At 43.1% G+C, this 27670-nt stretch overlaps 1 protein-coding gene across 3 annotated transcripts in view; it reads left to right on the top strand.

Moving 5' to 3' along the window:
• Window positions 1-12205: 12205 nt before the first annotated feature.
• faap100 (FA core complex associated protein 100) overlaps window positions 12206-27670 on the top strand; it is a 31075-nt gene continuing 15610 nt past the window's right edge. For 2 of the 3 annotated variants that reach the window (XM_008104132.2, XM_062970828.1), the window contains exons 1-4: window positions 12206-12496; window positions 17632-17750; window positions 19744-20672; window positions 27326-27479. In XM_008104132.2, coding sequence (XP_008102339.1) covers window positions 12332-12496; window positions 17632-17750; window positions 19744-20672; window positions 27326-27479 — 1367 coding nt within the window. In that variant the 5' untranslated portion in view covers window positions 12206-12331. The remainder of the gene's footprint in view (window positions 12497-17631; window positions 17751-19743; window positions 20673-27325; window positions 27480-27670) is intronic. The other variant, XM_003217041.3, reaches the window with a different exon arrangement.

The following is a 27670-nucleotide window of genomic DNA, read 5'->3' as shown; positions in this document are numbered from 1 at the left end:
GGCTAGATTGTCAGAATCTCAAAGCTCCCTTATGCATTAAAAATAGCTTAAAGGAGCAGAGGAGAGTGCTCTCTTCTTTCTCCAAATCCTTGTGTCCTGAATTGTACTTTTGAGTTTTATGGGAGGTGCCTTGCTGTCCTGCAAACTTCCTCCCTTCCCTTTGTGAGAAATAAACCACAGCTTGGAAACCCCTCCATCAGCCAAGCAGATCTGTTTGCAATTAGAGGGCTGCTGTGTGGCTTGGCGGCAGTCCAGAACAGCTTGTTATAAGGTGAAGAAGAGTCGTCCGATCTTGGCCAGAGAAAGAGGAGCAAAGCCACCACCGCATCTTGCCGCCCTAGGATCTCCTCTCAGCAGGTAGGAAAGAGGCTGCCTACCCCCCACCCCCACCATTTAGTGAGTGTTTCTTTTCTTTTTTTTTGTTCAGATCTTCGTTCTGAACATTGATTGCTCTGAAGCAGCCTTTTTTTAACCCTGCAGCTATGTTGCACTAAAGTGTCCACCATCCACAGTTTGCACGTGCTGTCGCTTTGCTGTTGGGAATGCAGAGAGTCAGGATTGCAACCCAGCACATCTGGTTAGCATCACATTGAGAATGGCTGCTCCAGAACTTCATCAGAAGATCTTTCCCTTTCTCCAAAGGTGCTGTTGTATTTGTGCAGTACAGTAGCTGGAAAGTGAGACTAGGGTTTCTGAGGACCAGGGCTTGAATCCCTGCTTAGCCCCCTGGGGCACCTTGGGCAAACCTCAGGAAGGCAAAACCCTCTGATGGTGTTACCTGGAGTCAGGCAGGCACAACCAAGAGTTTTGCAAGGAGTTAGGTTTTTTGTGGTTTTGGTTCTTTTGAACAATTATTTTTCTTGTGGGGAAAGCCATTTCCATTTCTTTCTTGCTGTGTCTTTAAACTCCCATTTTCTCCTGCTATGGCTCTGAAATTGTGAAAGGAGATAACCAGCAGTCATGACCAACACCACTATTAGACAGAGTGAAGGGTGTGGCAGAAGGGAAGGACAAGGCTGCCCATGTTGGTTGGTATACCTTGCAGCACTCTTTGAGCTAACTGCCTGGTGAAAATTGCTTGCTGGTCCTATCTAGGTCTGTATAGCAAGTGTTCTGCTTGGCTACAGCCAAGCAAGAACTGCTTGTGCTCTTGTGTACTACTAGTCCCCTGTGGTTCAATTTTCACTAAACAGTTTAGCGCTTGGCTGGCTGCTCAACTGCACAACTCTTCTGTCCCAGTACCACAGCACCCAACATTTATTCCAAATACTCCATATTGCAAAGTTTAGTATTGTTCATGTGGATACCAGTGGAAGAAGTATTTTGACTGGAGGAGGTGAGGATCCAATTCAAGGAGAGACCAGATTCTCACATCACTTCATGCCACATTTCCAGCCTGCTTGGATAAGTGGATAAATAGCTCTGACACGGGTGCAGACCCATAGACCCCAACTGGGTTTCCTCTAGTCTTCCTTTTGGAATGTAGAGCTTGTGACCATCCTAGCTGGAAGAACATCCCCTCTTTCTATGTGTATTGTTTGAGTGTTGGAAATAGGGAGAGAACAGACCTATTTTTTGCTCATTAATTTTTTGCTCATTCCTTCGCAAGGGTCACCATGAAGTGTTTCTTCTCCCTCCTACTTTTTGTGGCAGTCAGCTGGGCTGCCAAACCAAAACGGCAACAGGCAGAATCCGAATGGGACTACAGATCAGAAGGTAACATGTTGCAAATTGCTGCACCCTCAGCACCTTGGGAAGTTGGTTTCTTAAAAAATAAATAAAATTGTGGACACAAATGTGTTTTCCGAAATGTAACTCTTGGGCTACAGCTCCCAAACTGTGGAAGTTCTGATATTCTAGGAATTATAGTTTAAAAAGTGATTTCCTTCTCCCCCAGTGCTGGTTTGCATGTGTGTTAGGCTTTCTGCTGGCCAACTTTGATCACACTTGCTAAAGAAATCCGGCCTTTGCAAGCGATAACACTCAGGGCACATGGGTTCTATATAGCTACCTGACTTTAGGCAGTTATACTTGTAAACTTGCTTTTCACCTGTAAAAGTAAAATGCTAATTTTCATAATGACTGCCAAGACACAGAATATGTCTCAACCCTTAACATTTACTTTTAGCATATGCAAACACATAAACATCAAACATGCTTCCCCAAATTTCCCATCCTCCAAAATTCAATCCTCTTTGAACACTTTTGTTTCCACCTATAAATCTGTTCCCAGTCTCCATGACTGCAGAGAGGCAGGCTTCTCAAAGAAACCATCCTAATGATGAATGCTCAAGAAATGACACCTCTGTGTATTTCCTACTCTGGAAAATGCAATCTTCTCATCAAATAGAACAGCTCCCTTGGTGATGGGGCTTCACTTTCTCAATGCATATATTTGATGCTATAATACTGTAATTTTGTTCCCCAGAAGCTTCTTACTCCCCTGAACCCATGTGGAAAGGATAGGATACAAAGTTTTAAAATGCCAATTATGAATCTAATTTATTTTTTTTACTTAATATTTTTAGAATGACATTCACAAATCTTACCTAACCTGAAAGCATGTGAAATGTGTGAGATACCAAGTTGAGAAATACTGTACCTAAATCTTCTTTATTTTTATTTAATCTTCCTTAGAGTTACTTTCATCAATCTTTATGTTTACAATCAGCACAGTTAATTATTATAAAGTTCTAATTACAGAGAATTATTGGGAGTATCTTCTTTAATTTCCACATCCAATTGGCTTTGGAATTTTTTTCCAAAAAAAAGGCAAGACCATGTGGGCAGAATTAAGAGAAAGTATGTATTCTTTAGCTTTGGATAGCATAGGGAAGGGTTAACACCCCAGTGGTGTTTGTTTTGCTGTCTGTGCCCCTGTTCAGAAGATTTCATCTCTCTTTCTGTCCCTGGGATAATTAGATTTTGAAAAAATGGCTCATTGTGGAAACAAAGACTGGAGATAAGGCTTCAATGGAAGCACCTTTTCCCCATGATCTCTTTCAGGAGTGAATTTTTCTTCCTGGGGGTAGATTTCTCTCACTTCCTGCTGTCTCAACCCTGTTCTTTACTATGAATCATTTGTAAGTCGGATGCTTGTAACTTGGGAACTGCCTGTATAATCAATCTTCCTTATTTGTGGGAGTTGCCGCGCAGGATCCCCATGGAAGTGGGAAAAGCATGAATAAAATGCTATTTTTCTAACCTGAGAGAACACCTTTCTAGGAATCTCTAGGTTCTCCAGCATGATTTTGTGGGCAACATCCACTGGACATTGATTAGAAAATTGCACTTGAGGACCCAGATATTCCTCAAGAGGTGTCATCTCTAGGTCCTCCAGCATAATTTTATGATTAACATCTGGTAGACGTTGACCACACAATTGCACTGGAGGGCCCAGTGATTCTCTGACAGAGCATTGTAACCAAATTCATGAAAGTTAAATCTGCAAATATCACGATCTGATTATACTGTAGCTAAGGGATAGCTGTCTCTTTTGTAATATGATTATTTTTGTATTGTCAGACATCAGATTCACTCCTTTTTTTCAGCTGCAAAGGTCAATATGAAGGGATGTGCCAATCTCACTCTTGTCCTGGACAACTGGCAATTTGCTATTATGTCTCAGATAAAGAATCTTCTCCTTTTTGATCACCAGACTGTATTGCCTGACTATGGAAGGTGAGCATCAGTGAAAGCAGAGTGTGAAATCGACCTCTGGTATAAACAACCAGGATTTACAGTCAGTGTGAGAATGACATACATCAGTAGAGGCAGAGAGCTGCCTCTAAAGTGACAAAACAAGTACCAAAAAAAAAAGCAAATAGAAATTACAAGTCCAGGGGAATTCTAAGGTGTGCACAGTAACAGAAGTATTAACTGTCTTCATTAATTAAACTGTTAGAATCTATAATTACTGATAAAATTACACATATTTACTTGAGTCTAGTGCACCATTGAATGTAATGCACACCTCAATGTTGAGGTGCGCATTACACACAAAAAAAAAGGATTTGCGGAAGGAAGGAAGGAAGGAAGGAAGGAAGGAAGGAAGGAAGGAAGGAAGGAAGGAAGGAAGGAAAAGCAGAGCCCTTCCGCCAGGGCTTGGGGTGGGAAGAGGCGCTCTTTCTCCTTTGTCATCTGAAAGGCAGGAGAAAGGTCTTGGGGAGGGAACTGCTGCTCCAACATCAGGCCAAAGCTGGCGAGTTTACTAGGCTCAGCCTAACCGAGTGGCACAGGCACCTTTTGGTGTGCAATTGTAATACACCATCAAATGTAATGAGCATCTCCATTTTGGCTAAACAATTAAGCAAAAAAAAAAAAGATGCACATTACATTTGAGTAAATATGGTACTAAAAAGATTCAACAATCAGATTTCTGGTAGAAGATGTGAAAACATGAAAAAATCGTAGCCTTACTTTCATTGTTGGAGTGTCTAACACAAATGATTATTAGTTTATTCTTAATTGAAATGGATAGCTTATTTTCACCAACAGATTTAATAGCTTTCATCAGGGTCTACATAAAAATGCTCATTGAACAGATAACTGGACCAATTCGTAGACAAACACAATATGGAAAGTTGCTTTGTAAAAGTACTATAATTCATTACTCTTACTTTTTGGCTGGATAGGCATAATAAACTTAAGTGAAGCCTGACTCTCCAGATGTTGCTGGTTTGCACCTCCAATTAGTTGTAACCAACATAACCAATAATGATTATGGGAACTGAAGTCCTACTACATCTGGAGGGTCTCATAGTCCCTATTCCTGGTCTAGATTACTCCCTGTGCAGCTTGACAAGATGGAAAGATGTTGGCTGTGCTTGAGGTGTGAACTTCACCAGAACATTTCTTTCTCCAACATTATGAGTGGAAGTAAAAGAGTTTCTACTTCTTTGAGATGATGTTCTGCTAAAATAGGCCACTACTAGATCAAGACCAGAACAATTTGTCTCCTTCTTTGTCTTTTTTCTGCCTAGGATCAAGCCCCTTTCTGATGCCCTGGATGACCTGTACAAGGAATTCAATGCCCTCAAAGAGCGGCTTGGAGAACTCACCACACGCTTTGAGGGCGTGGAGTCCTTTGTGGATGAGATGAACAAAGGCCAAAGCCAATCTGCTGCTCAAACCCCCATCAGGGTCAGCCAACCAGAGGCAGAGAAAGCAACCATCCCTTTGCCAGCCAAGCGCCGAAGAGTCCTGGTCCAGAATGGGAGGAAGCGCACAGAGCCTCTGAGAGATTCAACACAATAGAAACTATTCCAGAGAGCTCATGGGGATACTCCCCCAATTGTTTTTAGAAGCTGAATGCATCTGTCTGTCTTTCCTTGTCTTTTCCCTTAAAACTGTTCCTGAAGGAGGTTACAGCATAAAAGATCTAAATATGGAGGAATAGATAGGATCCTTTCTTTTGCTAGTGGGCCTGGAGTCACATTTTGTGTATTCTGTAGTACTGAAAAAGTACAGTCTGTGGGGGATGGAAGTCTAGCAGCTTGGTTTTTAGCAAAAAGAAAGCGTTACACAGAAGTTATTTGAGTCTCAGGGGGGTTGTTTCTTAAATGATCTGTGCACTGCTCAGCCTCATTGGGAAGATGCAAACCTGCTCTGAACAGTTGTGGCCCACAGCCCACTATGTACTCTGTCTACCAGTAATCAAAACTATCTGGTGGATCTCAGAAAATGCAATGATAATAGTTGAAAGAGAACACAAAGATCATCCAGTCCAAATCCCTGCCATGCAAGAGTGCTCAGTCAAGGCTCTCCTGACAAATGGCCATCCAGTCTCTGTGTAAAAACCTCCAGAAAAGGCGGCTCCACCACACTCTGAGGCAACATATTTCCCAGTTGAATGCCTCTTCCCATCAGGAAAATCTTCATATTGTTGTAGTGGAATATTTTCTTGTTTTTAGTCTCTGGAGCACCATCTTCAACGTAACATTTAAACATGGTCATCATGGCCCCTCTTAACCTTCTCTTCTCCATGCTAACCACGTCCAGCCCCCCAAGCTGCTCCCCAGAGATTGTGGTCTGCAGACCCCTACCGATCTCTAGACATGTTCCAGCTTTGTCAGTATCCTTCTTGAATACTGGACACAATATTCCAGGTGAGGTCTGACCAAGAGGAGTTCCACCTTGGAAGGTGGATGACTCTCCATCCTTGGAGATTCTTAAACAGAGGTTGGATGAGCGTCTTTCAGAATTGCTTTAATTTTTTGCTTTACAAATTCCCATAACAGCAATAAATTTTGTAGGGAGACAGTACTTACCAGCCCGCCCCACCGGATGAACTGGCTGTGCTCACTATCTTAATCACAAGTAACAGCTGTAGTAAGTCGGCTCTGCCCATGAATCTGTTCCTTATAGATGTAGACTGTTTGATAATCTATACATTTCATTCCAAGAAGCAGGAAGGTCATTGGTCTTCAGCAGGTGGGAATCTCATGTAGGATGCTAATGCATAGTTTCTTATCTTTTAAGACACTATGTGTAGGAATTCATTCAAGCATTAATGTATACAGCCTCTAGCAATACTTAATGTACCTGATGAATAGCCACAATTGTTTTCCTTTTATGCTAGTAGAGGCAAATGAAGGCAGTCAATAAACTATAAAGGAACTGTGCCTGTGGATATTGCAAAAGAGACCCGTAAATATAGAAGTATATGTGTATGCATACTAATCAATAGTTCAATTTTCCTAACATACATGTGTCAAGCGCAAGACCTGCAGGCCAAATCTGCCCACCACGCCATTTTCTGTGGCCCGCAAGGCTCCCAATGCCACATTTATACAGTCTCACAATTGCAGATGGCCCTTTGAAGGCAACTGTAAGGCTGAAGTGGCCCTTGGTGAAAGTGGCCTTGACACCCCTGACCTAACAGAAACTGTAGTTGCCATACATCCAGACATATTAGTGACAAACACAATAATACACCAGAGTTAAGTTTTAGCCATCAGCAGCAGAAAATCCATGTTGAGAACAATATTCTGGGGCAGCAAGCCTGTGAGCCGAGGATTTGAAAATTGCTGGCATTTTGCACATTAGTGACACCTTGAGTTGAAACTAAAGTCATTTATTGAAAGTGATTTGAATGAAGTAGTTGACTCTCCTGACTTCTATTTGCGATGTTTGGGTTTTTATAAAAAGAAAAAGGACAGTCTCTCTTTCCCCAGTTTCTACCCAGTATCTTGAAAAAGTAAGGAGGAATGAGTTGCAACCAAAACACATCTTCATTCTTTCCCTGCTTCTTTTGCCAGCCAAAGACCTTTCTTGGAAATGGGAAATGTCCAGCCAAATTGCCACATGGCCAAATATCACAGCTAATCTTGAGCCAGAGTATGAGTAATGGAGTTTTATATAATACTTCCCATTCCCCTGGGAGCTCATAGGCATTTCTTTTTCTGATACTATGCAATGGTTGCTAGTAGACACCATCTCTTTAGCTGTGTGTTAAAAGGCAGAAAGGGCCACATGCTGTTCTAAAGTTATTTTACTGATGAGTTTACAATTTGCCACAGCACATGAGCATTTTGCAGCGAAATGACTAACCAGTCTAGCCTTTACACAAACATATTAATACTGCCAAGTGAGCAAAGTCTGAGAAAATGCAGCAAAAACACTGATAGAGATGTCCCCACAAGCACTTCCCATCTTTATTTCACTTTAATGTTTATATCATAGCTTGAAGGACATAGTAATCTATCTTTACTATATGGTAACTATATGTCTAGAAGTGTCTTATTTATGCATATACAGCTATAGTTTATGGACTTTCTAAAATTGATAGGTAGAAACTGAGAATGATTCAGTAGTTTTTCCATATTTTTCACTCGATGTATATGCTTGTATATGTGTGTGTAAACATTTTCACCAGCATATGTCTTTGCCTTTCATAACAACTTCCACGCAGCTGCCTTGACCTCTACAAAACAACTCTAGTCTACAAGATTCGCAAAATCATCACTAAAGTACCTGTAGTCTGTGCAGTACATCCTTGCTATGCAGTTTTGTGAAGAATAAGTGAAGATTTTTCTTTCTCCTTTTACATTTTACCAAGAAGCTGAAAAAGAAATGACCGGAGTGCAAAGAAACCTGAGGCAGATAGTGGGGTGAGGCCAAATAAGACTGATTTTAGTGAGCAAGACTATGCTGTAAGTCAGCCTTTTGCTCACACCTATAGCCATCTGATTTGTGATTTTTGCCTCTGCTCATTCTTTCTACACACAGCATAGTTTTTTTCTCAAATATATCCCTACCCCACTGTAAGCAGCGATGCCATCTACTGGTTCTGGAAGCATGGCAATGTTTTCCTCCCTTTTACACAAAAGAATCCAAGATGCATACTATTCTTAGCTGCTGTATTTGGAACATGCCTGCTGCAGCTCTGGAAATGGAAAGACCTCTTGTCATGATTTTTAAGCAAATATCATTGATCAAAAACATGCAGAATTACTACAAAGGACTATCTGGCTTAGCAACAAAAAGCCCCATGGAAGCAATAGTGCTCCGTTGTCTGCTTGTCCCTAGCAGCTCGGATTCAGAAATAGTCTGTCCCTTGTGATCCTCTCCCCATTGGCTCTCCAGCTATCTCTGGTTTTCCTCAAGAGACCGGCCTAAGCTGAGAGGTAGCCAGCCTTAGGCTTTCTTAAACATTTCTCTCCATCCCAGTCATCATTGCTAGGTGGGATATGAAACCTGACTCTGAAACCTATTTGGGGACTCAATGTAATCATTAAAACTGTAGGAAGGACATTCTGGGGGAGATGGGGACTTATTTTTATTTGCGACATTTATGTCATTCATTCATTCATATATATATATATATATATAGACACACACACACACACACACACACACACACATACAAACACACACACACACACTTATACTGCTTTTTAAAAAGAATTCAATCAAATATGAATTCTTGAGGAACTCAGCTTGCAACATCTTGTGGGATTTTAGTTCATCCTAAGACTGCAAGTGCAGGATTGCATTTCGTTTCAGGGTGTATTTTTCTTCTTCTGCAGCGAGATTTCATGAGGGCAGCAGAACAACACAAAGCACTGACCCCATCCCATCATGCAATGCCTTGTTTCTGTTCTTCTCCTACACGCTGATCAGTTTCTCCTCTCCTTGCGACCCCTCTGCCTTGCATCGGTTTATTTCAGCCACAGGGAAAGGCATTTTAATGTAATAGTCTTGGGCCAAAATGGATAACATCCTGGCTTTTGGACACCCAGGGAAGGAAAATAGGCCTATCAGAGAATTGTGTGATTCCCACCAGTTTAAATGCCTGGGTTGCTGTGAGATTTCCGGTTGTATGGCCATGTCCCAGAAACATTCTCTCCTAATATTTTCCCCGCATCTATGGCAGGCATCCTCAGAGGTTGTGAGGTCTGTTGGAAACTAGGCGAGTGGGGTTTATCTATATCTGTGGAAGGTCCAGGGTGGGAGAAAGAACTCTTGTCTGTTTGAGGCAGGTGTGAATGTTGCAACTGACCACCTTCAAGGCTACTGGATGTTAGAAATTGTGGGAGTTGAAGCCCAAAACACATGTGTTGTCGACCGCGTTTTAGGGGATCGGGGCCCTTGAGGAGAGACCCGATCCGGTCCTGAGAGAACGGACCTTGGCGGAGCCAATAGGAAAATATGAGCCGCAATACAACCTGAAGCCGAAATGAAGAAGGTCCGCCAAAGTTGAAGGAAAATCCGCCAAGGAGTCTTTATTGAGCAATTCAGCTGAAGAGGACTCTAGTAGCGATCATTCGGTCTACTAGTAGTACCATACAATCAAAATAAAGCCATATTTATACAAAATTTTAGTCTGACAGCCCTTTGAATTTCCCGCCCTGCTTCCCCGCCTATCTGATCGTTGATAGGCTAGAAGGTTGAACGAGGCGGGCTTTCGTTTCCCGCCTCGCTTCGTTGGCCCAATAGGAAGCTGCCTTACGTCTCTACTAGGTCCAATCAGGAGAGAGAAGGCGGGAATTAGTGAAACAATGAGGTGACGGGGACAGGAACCAGAGGATTAAGTCCTGCTAGATTGATTTCTAAAGGGTGCTTATTTTATTAATGGCAGCAATCAAGGATGTCCGGGTTCCTGTCACGTATACAGATCTTAGATATGCCTTGGGGTGTCAGAGATGGAAGCAAAGATGGGTGGTGGTGAGCCATATTGACAGGCTCTGCAGGGCGCCTTCCTGAGGTGTCCTGGTTTTTCCTTTGGGTGAGATATGACAATGTTTGCCTTGGGGCGAATCAGCTTTAGGTCAGCAAACTCCGAATTCGGCGACTCAAGCCCTATATTGTCCATGCAATTTGAATTTGATTGGATTTAGCGGTGGCAGATTATCCTTTTGTTTTTGGGAAAGGAAGCCTGGGTCATAGGAAATGGGGTTCATGTTGAGTTCAAAATATTTCCTATTTGATTTCATGATTTGACAATTATATGAAATAAAATGAAAAATAAAATAAAGTTGGAATATAAACCATGCTGGGAAAAATACATATTTTCCGGGGATCCCAAAGAGTACAAATACAGATAGGCAGATAGATAGATTTCATGGAAATAAGGGAGAATCCATAAAAGTGAGTTACATTGCATAAAGGGGAATCATGAATGATATAAACAATTGAAAATATTTGATAAGAATGAAGTTCATAACATCTGGAGAACCCAGCATGGAAATTCATAAAAGTGGAGTTTTATCAGCATGATTTTACAATTCATGAAGTTGTTATCTCTTGCCTCAGAGTGCAGAGTTTTAGTAAACCACAGTAAACTCCAGTAAAAAGTCTCAATCACCTTCTACTATAAATATATGGAATATAGAACATAAAGTCTTGATTTTTGAACTATCTTTTACAAAGTCCTGGGGGGGGGTCACCTCGATCACACATGGAGGGCCAAAATTTGCCCATGCCTGATCTATAGTAAAGGTAAAGGTTTTCCCCTGACATTAAGTCCAGTTGTTTCCAAGTCTGGGGGTTGGTGCTCATCTCCATTTCTAAGCCGAAGAGCCGGAGTTGTCTGTAGACACCTCCAAGGTCATGTGGCCGGCATGACTGCATGGAGAGTTACCTTCACACCGGAACCGTACCTATTGATCTACCCACATTTGCATGTTTTTGAACTGCTAGGTTGGCAGAAGCTGGGGCTAACAGCGGGAGCTCACTCTGCTTCCCGGATTCAAACCGCCAACCTTTCGGTCGGCAGCTCAGCAGTGTAACCTGCTGTGCCACTGCGGGCCTGATCTATACTGTATCAATAATGCTGCTTTGACTCCACTTGAACTGCCATGGCTCAATGCTATGGAGACCCGGGAGTTTTAACTTGGTGAGCCACCAGCACTCTTTGGCAAAGGCGGAGGAAGACCTTGTGAAGCTACAACTCCTATGAAACCATCACTTCGAGCCATGGCAGTTCAAGTGGCGTCAAACCGCATCAATTCTACAATGTAGATACACCTCATGTCTGTCTTGACTACCATCTCCAGTCTGAGTAATGGCTGGGGGGGGGGGGGGGTAATATAATGCCTTCTTCGATATGGACTGGGGGGGGGAGCCCACAATTCTCGCAAATCTTGCCTAACACTGCGAGCCGTTGGATTCACTCCCCCGCCACTTCCATTCCAGAGGTGGGCACGTGCCCCCCTTCTTCTCCATGGCAACCGCCACTCGCCAGAACAGCAGCGAAGACTGCCCTGAAAGAGCGCGGTTGCTTTACGGCTCTGGTCGTAAACCCCGCCTACTCACCTTGCCGGCTTCTTCCGCGAGGGCCCTTCCACACAGCTCTATAACCCAGAATATCAAGGCAGAAAATCCCACAATATCTGCTTTAATTGGGTTATCTGAGTCCACACTGCCATATATCCCAGTTCAAAGCAGAAAATGTGGGATTTTCTTCAGCTGTGGGGAAAGGGCGAGAAAGACAGAGAACCCTGAAGAAAAGGCGCCAGCAGAGAGGCCGAGGAGGAGGTGGGGCCAGTGTGTTGGCTCCGCCCTTTGTTGGGGAGAGGAAGGCAGGATTGGCCAGAGCGGACGTCATTGATTGCTTTGGGCGGGTCTGTGGTTTGCATTTTACTCACTAGGGGAGACTTGGTGGAGGCGGGATCGACGCTGTAGCCCAGCCCCTTGCCGGGAGAAGGGGCGGGATTGGCTGAAGCAGATGTCATTGGTTGCATTGGGCGGGGTTTAGGGTTTGCATTCATTCTACTCAGAAGGGAGGGATTGGTGGCTCCCCGCTCTGCTCTGCTCTGCTCTGCCCACCCGCGTCGCCCTCTTTGTTCCCTCCGTGGCCGCGGGTGGGGGCCCCGGGTGGGATCCAGCCATGGCGCAGGTGGGGCACCGGGTGGACTACCTGGCGGGCTTCTGCTGCCCCGTGGGGGGCCTGGCGGCGGGGAAGCCCCGGGTCCTGTGCCACGGGAGCCAGATCTACCTCTCCAACGGCACCGAGTACGTCTACGTCTACGACCAGGAGAGCAGGTTCATGAAGGTAAGGCCAGGAAGGGAGGAGGCCAAGGGTGCTGAGGACCCCAGGTTGAGGTTTTAAGGACTGCCTGCCTGATATGTCAGTGTAGAATCATCTAGTGCAGTTCAATACAGCCGAATTGCAGGGTTGCTGTGAGTTTTCCGAGCTGAATGGCCATGTTCCAGAAGCATTCTCTCCAGACGTTCCGCCTGCATCCTCAGAGATTGTGAGGTCTGTTGGAGACTAGGCAAGTGGGGTTTATATATCTGAGGAAGGTTCAGGTTGGGAGAAAGAACTCTTGCCTGCCTGAGGCAAGTGTGAATGTTGCAATTGGCCAGCTTCATTAGTATTGAATGGCCTTGCAGCTGGACAGGTCAACATAGGGACCACCAAACACAAAAATGCCCAAACACGAATCAAGGAACACGAAAGGCACAGCAGCAGACTAACTCAACCAGAGAAGTCAGCCATAGCAGAGTCCCTGATGAACCAACCTGGACACAGCATATTATTGGAGAACACAGACATGCTGGACCACTCTGACAACCACCATGTCAGGCTACACAGAGAAGCCGGTGAAATTCACAAGCATCAGAAAGGAGGAAACCATGAAAATGAACAAAATCTGGCTACCAGTATTTAAAAAACCCCTCTAAAATCAGGACATTAAAATAAAGAACAACACCTAAAAATGGGAATTCTAGGCAAGAAACAATCAGGGCCAGCTAATCACTTCCTAACAAAGATTTTTTCCCCAGGCAGGAAGCAGCCAGGCCTTGAAGCTGCAAGGCTATTCAATGCTAGTCAAGGAGGCCAAATGAAACATTCACACTTGCCCCCGACAGACAAGAGTTCTTTCTCCCATCCTGGACATTATTTCACAGATATATAAACCCACTTGTCTAGTTTCCAACAAACCTCACAACCTCTGAGAATACCTGCCATATATGGAGGCAAAATGTCAGGAGAGAATGCTTCTGGAACATGGCCACACAGTCCGGAAAACTCACAGCGACCCAGTGATTCCGGCCATGAAAGCCTTCGACAACACAGCCAAATTGCATTTTAGGAACCTGCCCTGATCATGTAATGCCGCTTCATATTGCGTGATTTGACAGTGTAGATGGGTCCCTTGAAGGGATGGAAGCAGGAAATACTACTACTACTAATAATAATAATAATAGGTCCACATTTAGGACCAATTTGGGGGGTGTACAGGAGAGTAGACAAAGGATGCTGAGGTCCCCATATTGGTTCCTCAGGTTGAGGCATCTCTCACTTCAGAGAAGAAAGCAGGATATCATCATCACCCTCCAAACTTAGGAGAGAAAACATGGGGCGGTCCTAGAGCTAGTGGGAGAAGTCAGATAGGGTGATACAGGTTCTTTTTGACACTGGTACCCAAGAAAGCCTGTCTTATTCTTCTCCCTTTTTAGAGTGCATCTACCGTGTAGAATTAATGCGGCTTGACGCCACTTTGACTGCATGGTTCAGTACTAGGGAATCGTGGGAGCTATAGTTTGATGAGGCACCACAGCTTTTTGGGAGAGAAGTCTAAAGGCCTTGTGAAACTACAGCTCCTCAGATATCTTGGTACTGAGCCATGGCAAGTTGAAGTGGTGTCAATCTGCATTCGTTCTACAACGCTAGATGCATCCCTAGAGGTACTCAAGATGTCTCTTGCACATTTGTCTGCTGCATTTATTAATGTGCAGTTGTGCTTGCCTTCTCTGTCATGCATGGAAAATTTTAAATTAATCACCTGTGAGTGTGCAAAAAAAGAAAGAAAGAAAGAAAGAAAGAAAGAAAGCACCCAAAATGGGACTACTGATATGTAGGGAAGGCGAGAAGTGATCAAGGCAAGAAGGAACTGTATTGGAGAGGTGCCTTTACTTGCTCAGTGGTTCAGTTTCCCAGCAAAAGAAAGCCAAATCCAAAAATGAAATACAGTCCCAGCAGTCTCTCTGCAATAGGCTTTTCTTTATCACATATTGAGTCACAGTAGCTGGTGGAACTGTTGCTAAATGCTTCTATGCACAAGCGAGAGAACAGATTCTAGGCACGTTCTCAGCTTGTTCACTTTTCCACATTTAGTTGTTAAGGTAACCCCCTACAAGTCGTTCTTAAATTATATAAATGAACTAATTTGCATGCACCAATGAGTGTCTTTTCAGTAGAACTTTGATTATCTGTTTGCTACAGATGTGTTCAGAGGAATAGCTATAGAGAAACAGTAGATAATTCAGTTTTACCAGCACAGATCTTACATTTTCAGGGGCCTAACCATACAAAGGGAATTTTGACTCTTCATTGTAGAATTAATGCAGTTTGACACTATTTTACTGCCATGCCTCAATGCTATGGAATCATGGGAATTGTAGTTTTACAAGATGTTTAGTCTTCTCTGCCAGAGTGCTATCACCTGACCAAACTACAAATCCCAGGATTTCATAGCATTGAGCCATGGCACTTAAAATTTGGGTCAATCTACATTAGTCAGATAATTTAGATGCACCCTTAGTGTTCTAAGGAGTGAATGATGGCTTCTATACATCCTCTTCAGGCTCAGGGTCATGACCTGACTTGTTTTTTCTTTGTCTAACTCTGTGTTTGTTTTGAAACCACACAAAGATGTGCATATGTCAGTCTTGTATTTAACCACTTCCCTGATTTCCACTGGCAAATAGAAGGTTCAGTTAAATATACAAAATCCCTCTAACAGAATGAGCAGATAAGGGCTCCACAATAAATAATTTGTGGCTGAATGCTACAGAGCAGTTTGTTGGAAACTTTAGCTTAGCATAACACCCTTTGATTTTTGGATGTTTGTGGCTTTTGGGAAATTGATAGACAGGCCTACCCCATGTGGAGACCTGACAGTCCTTTGAGTGTTTAATTAGATATTCTGCTGACCTTTATGCTTTCTTTCACTACAACACCATTTTATTTCAGGTTGGTTGTCGGTGCCTCACAATCAGCCAGCACATTGAATCCAGTTCTTGGCATTTGTCTATAAAGGATTTTTTTTGATATCTCATGTCTGTCACTTACAAATATGCCTTCCCTTTCTTGAGTAGTGCGGTAAAAGGCTTTGGAATGGTTAATTAAATGGTGCTTTTCTGGCTTTGTTCAGTGTCTGTGAGCTGACATGGTGAAAAGCCCTTTTTCATACAGCCTCCATATAATTTGCACAACAAGCCTTAGCATGATGCTGAATGGATCCCTTAAATTTATGCCCTTGATTGTTTCTAAGGAACCTATTATGGTAGTATCTGGATCAGCCTCTTGCATATATTTCAGGCAGAGAAGTAGGTCACAAATGGGTAAACATTTTTTTTAAAAAAAGAAATACATATTGCTGATCCTTTAGATGACACGTGAGTCTAAAAATCTAGTTTTTGCTGGCTTTCTTATGCTGTGAAAGCATGCTCGTTTCTCAGCACACAAATTCCTATTGTAGGTTTTGCTGCAAACACAGATATGTGGGTTATTGCCTTTTCTGAAATGGAGCCCCATCTTGGATAAAAGATGTCACTTGTTCATCGGCATAGTGCAGCAGCAGAGGCAATTTCTTAGAGCTTAAAAATGAAGAATCGCCTGTAAACTGCTGGGTAACGTCAAGATTGCTGACTGCAGTGCATGCTTTTCAGCAAGAAAAGCATAAGTTGTACATCCTCATTCAGAGAGGGGGGAAAAGAAGAGCCAGTTGATTTATGAGACCAGAGCTTGCGTTAAATCAAAGTGTGTTCAGACATAATGGCTTCTGACTACATGCCTTCGGGAGTATGAAATGATACCCGGAGGAGGTTATGTCTGGCCAGATGTAAAATGTGCAGGAGGTAACAAATGCTCTTCTGCTAGCTGGCTCTTTCCTCTCATATGTGGCTACAGCATTTCAGGGTGAGAAACCCCCCTCTCCCGGTTTAAAACACCAAACATACCAGGCAATATATGTGTAAGCTTGGTCACCAGCTTTTTAGTGCCATTGCAGTCCATTCTTCTGTGAGCCATATTGCATGGATATATTAGGGTGGAAATTCTCCTATTTTTATACCAGGAAAGGTTTCAGTCACTGCCTTTCACCATGCTGGCTACTTTAAATGGTACTAAAGCAGGCCAGGGGAAGAAATGTAATAATAATGCAAATGTAATAATAATTGGTGATTAACCTGCTTTAGCACTGTAGGTTAATCACCAAAGTGCAATAAATCTTGCCAACCGGAAGGTTGAGAGTTCAAAGCCCGGGTCAGGGTGAGTTCCTGACTTTTAGCCCAGCTTCTGCCTACCTAGCAGTTCAAAAACAAATGTGAGTAGGTAAATAGGAACTGCATTAAAGCGGGGAAGTATTTAGGTTAGGCATTTTGATCATAAAAATGAGGAAGTTTATGAATAAAGAAAGCTCTTTGGCAGGGAGATGGAGCGACAACACCCTCAGTGGCCAGAACCGAGCATAGCCTCCAAAGATGCCGAAAGATGGGCAGAGCTATTTATACCTCTATCTGTTGTCTATCTTGTCATTGTTATAATCAGTATTGAATGTTTGGCGCATATTTGTTCTGTGATTCACTCGGAGTCCCTTTCATGGTGAGAAGGGCGGAATATAAATACGGCAAATAAATAAATGTATAATGAGCATAGGGTTGTTGTATGTCTTTTGGGCTGTGTGGCCATGTTCCAGAAATATTCTCTCCTGACGTTTCGCCCACATCTATGGCAGGCATCCTCAGAGGTTGTGAGGTATGGAATGAGCATGTTTGATAGGGGACTGCATGGATGAGATGCTATGGAATTATGGAAGTTGTAGTTTGGTGAGGTGCTGCCACTCATTGGAAGAGAAGGGTAAAGGCCTTCTGATAGTACAACTCCCATGATTCCACAGCATTGAGCCATGGCAAATTGATATCAAGCTGCATTATTTTTACACCCAGAGTGGGTGAGACTGTTGGTGCAAGTAGCCATGGTTCTCCTGGGTTTTAGGCAGGACTTTTTGTTAGTCCTGCTTGGAGATCCCTAGCATTCCCTGGCTGTCTCACATTCAAGGATAAGCACCCTGACCCTGCTAAGCGTACAAAATCAGGCAAGAGTAAATGTGTTGCATGTGGTGTATTGCAGTTCCTCCTTTCATGTGTGCCTTCTAAGTTCTCTTGTTTTATTCCCAGGCCATTTACCGATTTCCTGACCAAGTTTGGCATGTTGAACTCTTGCCCATTCACCAACAGCTTTATATCCTTTGTGCTGGAGTCGGTATTTACTGTGTGTCCTTGGACTACCCAAGCAGGTGAGAAATTGGGCTTATCCGATTTGGGATTTTGGACTCTGCTATGGCACCATAGGAGCAGTTTGGGTCAATCTAGCTTTGAATCCAGGATCTCACAACAATTCCCCCTCCCCTGGGCTTCAGATCTTACCTGAAGGTGAACATGGGATCTTGTGCATGTCAAACATGTGTGATGTTGCTTTCTTAGTATATTGTAAATATCAAAGAAAGGTAGATGGAAATCAGATGCCTAGTAGTCCCCCCCCCCCCCATATCAGTGAATCCCAACCTTTTTTTGACCCGGCCCCCCTTTGACCAGGGACCACTTTGACTAGGGACCACTTTCCAACATTAGTACTAAAGGGTTACAAATCAGTTTTTGGTCAACTTTAGATTCGATTTGGTTATTTTGGCTGGTGATTCAGAAAATTTCATTAGATAGACCACATCAGCTTTAGTTTCTGATACAGAACATATGCCATCCAGTAGTTGCCATCTGCTCTCCCATAGAAAACCAACCACCTCAGAGATTAAGATCATCTGGGGAGGCCCTGCTCTCAGTCCCACCTGCCTCGCAAGCACGGCTGGCGGGGACAGGGCCTTCTCAGTGGTGGCCCCTCGGCTGTGGAACTCCCCAGCGACATCAGATGAGCCCCCTCCCTTCTAGCCTTCAGAAAGAAAATAAAAACATGATTTTGGGATCAGGCTTTTGGTAATTAGTATATTGCAACAATAGACTTGGAATAATGTATAATTGACGATGGAACGGCCTTGGATTATGATTTTCGGATGATTTTAATATTGAATGTGATGTTTTTAAAATGTTTAATATGTATCAATTTCAAATTTTAATCGATTTTTAGTCTCTGCCTTATATATTTTAAGGCATCTAATAGTTGCCATATAAACCACCTTGAGTCCCCTTCGGGGTAGAGAAAGGTGGGGTAGAAATAAGGTAAATAAATAATCTAGAGCTAATGTGGTCTATCCAATGCAATGGTCAGTTATGTGGAAAGGAGCTGAAATAAAAATAAATAAATAAATAAAGAGGAAGGAGGTTCGTGGACCAGATTTTCGTTCTTGTGGCCCACTGCTGGGCTGCAGCCCACAGGTTTAACCATACCAATCACACACCATGGCCTTCCTTTCCTGAACACCTTGGATGATTTTTAAATTGTTTCTAGCATTTGGATATACAGTAGAGTCTCACTTATCCAAGCTAAACAGGCCGGCAGAAGCTTGGATAAGCGAATATCTTGGATAATAAGGAGAGATTAAGAAAAAGCCTATTAAACATCAAATTAGGTTATGATTTTACAAATTAAGCACCAAAACTTCATGTTATATAACAAATTTGACAGAAAAAGCAGTTCAATACGCAGTAATGCTACATAGTAATTACTGTATTTACGAATTTAGCACCAAAATATCACGATATATTGAAAACATTGACTACAAAAATGGCTTGGATTATCCAGAGGCTTGGATAAGCGAGGCTGGATTAGTGAGACTCTACTGTAGAAGCAAATCTGACTGGGAATGGTGGGTTAGAATCTATTCTTCCCTGTTGCCATCACACCATTTTGCCCATTCAAATTGCTTGATCACTGTGTGGCAAACCACGTTTCTCCATGGTGAAAATAGCTGTTATATGTGTCTATGCACCGGTGATTGTTATTTGAGAAATGGTGCAAGTGTAGAAAAAGTGTAAAGGCCCTTCCCCTGGCCAATAGCCCCAGCCCAATCCTTTTCTTCTTGCCCTCTCAGCTGCTTTGTGCAAAGATTTGCCTTGTATTTCTCTTGTTACCTCTTTCCCAAGCTCCTTTCTGAAAAGTTGTGTGAATCTTGTAAAGTAGCACAAGGGTTAAGTGTTGGAACCTCCCTTTAGAGCGGCAGCTTCCCTTCACTTTATACAGCTGGTTGCTCCTGAATGCTAAATATTCTGATTTTCTGACTTCGCTTCTGAGCATTTCCCTGTGGCTACCCTGAGAGCTTTTCCTTGTTTGCTTTGAAGGCTAGCGAAGCGAGCAGACGGGGAAGAAAATGACTGCTTCTCGTGCATTCTCCCCATGGGCTCCAGCGCTTGCACCTTTCCTGATGCCTCACTTTGCACCTTCACACTGCTCAGTGACGTCCTCGTCACCCTCTCCCAAGTCCAGGGGAAGTGGTGCATGAATCTCCATGAGCTCCCAGGCCCCGAGGACCAGGAGAACGTGCCACGCCAACCAATCTGCCATGTGGACATCACCACCAGCACCAGCAGCGATGGGGACATATCCTTAGCCAACTTCCTTCCGGTTCTGTGCTGTGCATCTTCTCCAGATGCCAGTGACCACAAGGAGGATCTTCGCCACTCAGGGGGCTTTGTGCTGGAGGAGCCCCTTTTTAGCCTCCTCTTTGGTGTAGATGCTGCCATGCTGGATTCTCCCATGATCCTCTGTGGCTTCCCAGATGGGCAGCTGTGTTCCGTGCCATTGAAGGCCCTGAGGTCTCCTGACAACTGCAGCCGTGAAGACTCACCTGTCAAGATTCTTCATCATTTGGAAGAGCCAGTTGTCTTCATCGGGGCCTTGAGGACAGAGCGGAAGTCTCTGGATGCAGAGGAGCTGCCGGCCTATGGGGACTTGGGTTGTGACTGTGTCATGGCTTTGGGTCACTATGGGAAAATGGTGGCCATCAAGGCAGCTACAGGAGAAGAGGTCAAGGTCCCAGAGCTCAGAGAATATTATTTGCAGGGACCGGTTTTATGTGCGGCATGCAGCGGGGGGAGCCGCATGTACTACAGCACCCATTCTGACATCTATGCTGTTGACTTGGACAGCAGCACCCCTGAGGCTGAGAAAGTGGAGGATGCACCTGGGACCCTTCCTTCGGCCTTGTCTCCTGCCAGCTTGAGTATTTGCAGCGTGGTGGCACTTTCTTTATCTTCCCGGGAGTCAGAAGGTATGAAGATGTAGGCTAAAATTACTAATTGGGGGAGAAAATCTGGATATGGGATTTGGTGGCATGTACGTGAATGGAGTCCTCAAAACTGCCACTTGTAAATTGAGAAGAAAAACTGAGGAGCTATCAGGGGGAATTGCTTTGGCCACTATGTGCTTTAGCCAGGGATCATACATGCTTGTTTTAGACCTACCCACTTTGTTTATCACATTTGTATTAGACTGTGACATGGCTGCACAGAGTAAACAGAAATTATTTTGCTTTCAAAAGTGGTTCAAGCAATGCTGAAAGCCTTTTTGCTTTGGACTACCATCTACTGCTCCAAAGCTGACCCTGATAGATATATCCCACCAGCTCCTCTGTTATTCTTGCAGAGATGGGGGAAAAGCATGATGTTTTCAGCACAGGAGAAATGTCATGTTTATGGTATGGAAAAACCCAAGTTGAAAAGATACGATTTTAGTAACCTCCTAAAAGATGTTAGCATCAAAACCTGACATTCTGCAGAAGGGAGACCATTTAAAAGGGTGGGTGCAACTGTAGAAAAGTGTGTCACTGCTATTGGCCACAGCACAGATCACAGAAACTCCCCTGACAATTGTTTTGGCCCTGGAGAATGGTTTCCTAACAAATTGTGTGGAGAGTGAAATCACCACCCTAAATCCATTCGAGAGATGTAATGTCAGGAGAAGTGGCCACCGCCAATGTCATTGGGTACCCTAACCAAAGAAATTCAGAAGAGAAACCAGCTTTCTCTTCCCTGGCAATGGGAAAGGGCAGGAAGAGGAAAGCCCTCTCAGCTGGCCTGGCAAGATCTGTGGCCAGATCCCAGTCAGCGCTTGGAAGTTTTTCAGAGAGTGACTAGAAGAGCAAAGGAGAATGAAAAACCTCTTGGCTCACTACCTTAAAGAATAGGCACCTGCCAGCCCCCCTGAGAGCCCTGACTGTGCCCTCCTTTGCTCCTCTCTGGGCAGGGAAAAGAAACAGAACCCAGCCTTCTGGCCTGGATGAGTCCCAACTGGGACTGAGTCACAGTACTTGCTCATCCAGTAGAGAGTGGTTGACAGAGAGTGGTTACATCCTTGCTTTGCTTGTTTTCCTAGTGGGGATGTGCATTTTGGAAGTAGTGGATCTTCAAGGGAGGGAGGGCCAGGTTTATATACACAATGGAAATTTGGGTTGCTGACCCAGGGAGCAGATTTCTCCCTATCTTCATTTTTGGCAGCAGGTGTAATGTAAACTTTGACTTGAGAATGACATTTGGCTCTGAAAGAGATCACAGTTGATTTGAGGACTTGTAGCATTTGTGAGTGAGCTCTTGGTGGGGTTTTCAGAATCTCTCCAAAGCCCTTCCCCTTTCCTATCTCACTTTCTCTTGTTAAAACTTACATCTTCCCCTCTGTAGTTCCTGCGACTTATTTGTGCCAAGCCCACCAAACAGAGAGTTAAAGGGGTGAATAATTTGTTTTAGGATAAAGAATCTCTTGAGCCTCCCTGTGTTTTTTTTTCTTTTGATAATTTATATTTAGAAAAAGCAAGCACAAAATCTGCAAACAGACCTAAAAACAAGAATACAAACCATAAGATAAAATACAAAGACAAAAAAGTAGAAATTAATTTTTCTAATATAAATCTAAGCTCTTAGCATTCTCTGCCTGGTGGTTTTATTCCCTCAATTTTCCACGCCCATTAAAAGAAGAAAAACCATTGTCCTTTCTCTGTATAATGGCACACTTTTAATAGTAAAAAAATAGTGAAGGGTAGACACCATCTTTGCTGAAAAAAATGTAATAAATAAGTTGCAGTCTTTCATGAAATTGATTAGAGATTTCTCCTTAATCAAAATCGTGATTTTGTCCATTTCTGCTAGTTCACACATCTTCGTAAGCCAATCTTCTTGTGACTGGGTGGTTGACTCTTTTCATGTTTGAGCATAGATGATTCTTGCTGCCATGATCATATATAACATTACCCTTCCACATTTTCTTTCGCATTGATCGTCTAACATCCCTAGCAAATAGAGTCCAGGTTTCATCACAAATTTAACTTTTAACAATCTGTTCTACAACCAGATGTATTTGTGTCTAGTATTTTTGGGCCTTTTTACACAATTACCCCATATGATAAAATGTTCCAACATTTTCCCCACATTTCCAATAATCATTAGAGCTGTTTTATCCATCTTAGAAAGTCTTTCTGGTGTTAACTACCATCTGTACATCATCTTATGAAACCATTCTTTCAAGTCATTACTCAATAAAATTTCAAACTCTATATCTAGACCTTTTCCCATTGTTCCACCTATATTTGTTTACCAATGTTTTGCGCCCACTTAACCATACAATCCTTCGACTGTTCCTCTTCCATTTCATGTTTTAACATTTTATACAGCTTGGCAATCAAATGATAGTCTCCAGAGTCTAGAACAGTTTCAGGTTCAAGCTTTTTTGTTACAAATCCAAATAGATTTTATCCATTTTAAACCACCTGCCTTTATTTTGTCACACCAAAGGTAAGCATGCATGTTTCTGTGCATTTCGTAGCCCAAGGAATACCTGGACATCCAGGTATAGTTTCATCACAGTCTCTATCATCCCTCAGCATGGTCATGGTGCAAAGGGGTGATGGGAATAGCAGTCCCAACAATATCTGAAGAGTCAGGTGGTCCCTTGCCCTGTCTTTGTCTCCTCTTGCTTTCTTCTTTAAGCAGAGCTGACTGTTTTGTACCAAACCATGTCCATTGTGTGCTGGCTTGATGGTGCCACAGCTCTGAATCCTGCACAGAGGGTGACTTGAAACCAGCACAGATCAAGGCCAGGCATTGAAGAAAAAAGAGGGCATTGAATAGTAGCTGAGGAGTGCTGCCTCCCTCTGGCAAAATGGTTCCATAATGCTGAGATCCTAGCTGTGTGTATAGCTATTCAGAGCCTCTTCTTTTCTTGCATAGAACAGCTGCATTCTGCTTGCTTGCCATGTGAGAGGCATTATTATAACCTGTGTGCAAAAAAAACAAAAACAAAAAACCCCCAAAACCCTGCCTTTTTCCCCAGCAAGAAGCAGCACACACTCAGGAAGGCAGGATTCCCATTTCTCTCTGCCTTTTTAGGAAAAGAGGAGGGCAGTGGCACCTTGCAAATTGAAAGGTGAGGATTAGGAACATAGGGGTTCTTTGTACTGCCTCTTCCTAACAGCTCGCTTATTGCTAGCTCATTTCACTGATGCTTTAGAAGGGGCTGGCCTAAGGACTTTATTGCATGATGTATTGCATAATGCCATCTGCATTCTGCTACCCTTGCCTGTGATTCTCCCCTCTCTAGTTATTAACAGGTGAAGTCCATAAATAGCTTCCAATTCTGCGATGTTCCCTTCACCTGCCTTTGTGCTCTGGGTCCTCTCCATTCCTCTGCTGGCATGCTCTCAGTAAAGTTACATCAGGGAGTGAGTTTCTCCCTGTCTCCTTCACTACTCCCAATTTGCTTTCCTTTTATTTTATGTTTTATACTTACATTTACCTTTAAAAAACTTTAGAATTGTGCAATTGCACTAAAAACAAAACTAACAAAAATTATGGAACAGTATTAGTGCAGAAAGGTGAGGTTACAAGGGCGGGTAGAATTACAATCACAGGACAATTGATTGGTGAATTGACATAATCACAGTAGTATGGAGAGCACTCAATGTGGTGTACATTCACTATCAGTGAATAACACGACTATAGTGGAATAGTGGGTTTTTGTGATAAAATCCTTTGGTAATTCCTTCCCCAATTCGTGATTCATATATTCATTTATCCATTCATATTTTATCTTTTTCCAAATACTTGGCCTCAAGACTGCTTACAAAAACTAAAATAAATACAGATTAAAATATCTCCAAATGCATAAAAATAATAAAAATGATATTTAAAATGCTGTTGAACTTACTATAAAATTAAAACTATATTTCAGATCAATTAAAAGATGGAAGAAAACAGCACACCATTAAAAGTTCATTGTAGCCAGTTCCTAGAAACCTTGGGGGAATAAAACCCTTCTATTTGCTGGCAAAAGGAAAGGACGGAGGGAGCCAGCCTAGCCTTCATGGAGAGGTAGTTCCAAAAGCCTTGGAGCAACCAGCAAGAACACTGAAACAATTGGTTTTCACAAGCTGGGTTTCTGTCAAACTAAAAATGCCTTTACACTGAGTAGTGAAGTCATCAGCAGGGGAAAGCAGTTGGGGGAATGGTGTGGTTGCAGAAACAGACAGCAGTGATAGTGGGACAAGGACCTAAAGCAATGAAAGTCTGAGATTATGACTTATAGTGGTGTTTGGTTTCTGAGCCTTTATCACAGGGATGTGCATAACAGTTTTTTTTTAATCCAGAATGTCCCCAACTACCCTCTGTGGTGGTATTGGGGATGCGGTGGGGGGTTGACCCTAATTGAGCCATTTTCAGCCCAGGAGAGGCCTTGAGAAAATGGGATGAGTGGGCAAAAAGGTCCTCTTTGCTTAAATGGCCCAGCGGGTTCTGAAAACATGACAAAAATGCACACCATTTTATGACACTTTATTTTTTGTTTGCAGAAAAGGCAGTGTGAGGGTAACCTACACAATTTAGAAAAACGCAGGGAGCCAGGCTCTGATCTAATCCTGGACATTGCCCCTTTGATCATCCATACTTCACCCTTCTTCTGGGTGCTTTCTTTAGCTTCAGCACCTGTTGTCTGACCACAAGGCCTCACAAGCAGGAAACTGGTCTCCATGACAGAATGAAAATGAAGTACAGCAAAGGCCAAATGAGCCAGAGGTTGAGAGGGTCACTTTATGGAGAGACCACTTCTCAAATTCCCCAACTTACATGGCCATCAGTTGTGTCACCTGGGAATTCTGAGAAGTACATTATGAAAAAGTGACCAAATGGATTAACCGCATTTAAGGCACAGTCTTAAGACAGACCACCACTGTGCACATTCACCCCTCTTTTCCTGGGTGTTGCAAAGTGCTATTTGAAAGGTGTTTTACCATACCCTCCTTACACCTTGCACACTTGGTTTGCTGGCTGATGTTTTTCTGCATTCCTCCCGACTGTGATCTTCTGCAGGGGGAGAAGCAAATAGAACCCCTGCTTCATGCCCGTGGTGTGCCGGGCAGCAAAGAGTGGGGAGCTTGCTTTGTAGTGAAGGAGCTGCAATTTCTTTTGCTTCCTTTTCTCTGTATGGCGTCCAGGACTGACTGCTGTGCATCTTTTCCAGTCTCTCAGTGGGCAGCCGCCTTGTGCCATCGATTGTGTATGTGTAATGTGCCACTTTTCGATCTGCAGTTTTGAAAGAAGGGCAGCTTTTGAAGTAGCTTTTTTTCAAGATGCAGTTAGGTGGGTTAGAAGTGGAATAGCCCCAAAAATGCACCCATAGGTCTAAAATGGACAAATTGGCACAGTCTCTCTTACAGATATTATTTCTTTTGGGACTACTGCAGCCATATGATCTGTTCCAAGACCCTATGTTTATCACATTGCTCCTAGAATTATATAATTGGAAGCCCTCTCAAGGGCCATCTAGTCCAAACCCCTGCCATGCAGGAATATGTGACTAAAGCACTCCAGAGAGATGCTCAGATCTTCGTTGCTGAGCACCTTCTATGAAGCTTCTTTTATAATCACTTTCCTTCAAAGTAGATACAGGGGAAATGTCAACCTCCAGATCTTGCTAGACTGTATCTTTCATTATCTGTCACCACTGACTATATGCCAACTAAAACTTTTAAGCACTGCTGTTCAGCAATGAGAACTGCCGTTCATAATGTTGTTTACCCGTGATTTATATCCCCATTCTGAATTACTATCCGGTCTAATGCCCTACACAGGAGCAGGATCTTCAGCTGTCCCAACCAGTTCACCCCTGTAATCCAGGTTACTGCGTAGAAAAACATAGGATCTAGTAAAAAAGGTATACTGTTCCGAAAAGCATGTTGGCCCAGAGACTCCATCAAGTAGCTGCCTGTTTGTGTCACTTCTCAGTCTAACTGCAGTCCATGGTATTGGTCTCTCTGTAGAATGGCATTTTCCATCAGTCCTAGAAATTGGACTGAGAAATTACACAAGTAAGGAGTAGTTGACGTGTAGCTCACCTAAATGAACCAACTATAGTATAAATGGGGGTGGTAAATATATGGCCTTTTAGACTTTAGGTCCCATTAACCTTCACCAGCATAGACAATGGTATAGCAAGCAACATCCAAGTGGACACCATTTACCCTGCTTGCTCTTGAACCCATTCATAGGCGAGTCTATGCACCTCTTGATATGATGGATCCTGCAGCGGTTGTCGACATCCTTCCCTCCATCTCTTTCCACAGTACCTCCCAATGCCAGTTACACCATCATTTTCCCTTGACAAGACAAAGTAGAGAGGGACTCATGAGAAAGTCTTACACTGTTTTGCTACATTATCTTGCTTGTTAGAATGTAGTGTGCGTAAATACTAAGTCAGCAAAATGGTAGAATCATTCATACAAAACTAACCTACTCTCTTGGAACATCTTTTAATGCTTATACTGTGGGTAGAAAACCTTTCAATTGTACAAGAGTGGGGAAGGGTGACAATATATGGAAGGAGAACCCCGGTTTTCCTGTGCCCACTCTCTGCTCTTTGTCTGATTCATATTGGTCTCCGCAGGTGAATCTGAGCTTCTGGCTTTATCTGCTAAGGGTCGCCTCATGACCTGTGGCTTGTGCAGTCCAGATGATACACAGCCTGTAAAAATGAACCCTGATAAAGCAGGGCAGAGGATCAAAGAATTGTTGTCTGGAATTGGCCATGTCTCTGAAAGGTAATATCTGTTTATTCTTGGCCATGTGCATTTACCATATTTCTTCAGTTTTAGGACACCACTGATTATAAGATGCACCCTAATTTTAGTACCACCACCAACAAAAATACATGATAGACTTGTAATTCTAAGACACACCCCATTTTTAGAGATGCTTATATAGGGGGAAAATGTGTCTTAGAATTGAAGAA

The sequence above is a fragment of the Anolis carolinensis genome, chromosome 2 (genome assembly GCF_035594765.1).
Source record: "Anolis carolinensis isolate JA03-04 chromosome 2, rAnoCar3.1.pri, whole genome shotgun sequence".
In the NCBI taxonomy this organism is placed as follows: domain Eukaryota; kingdom Metazoa; phylum Chordata; class Lepidosauria; order Squamata; family Dactyloidae; genus Anolis; species Anolis carolinensis.
The sequence above is the reverse complement of the archived record's forward strand: the minus strand, read 5'-3'. Positions and strand labels throughout refer to the sequence as shown.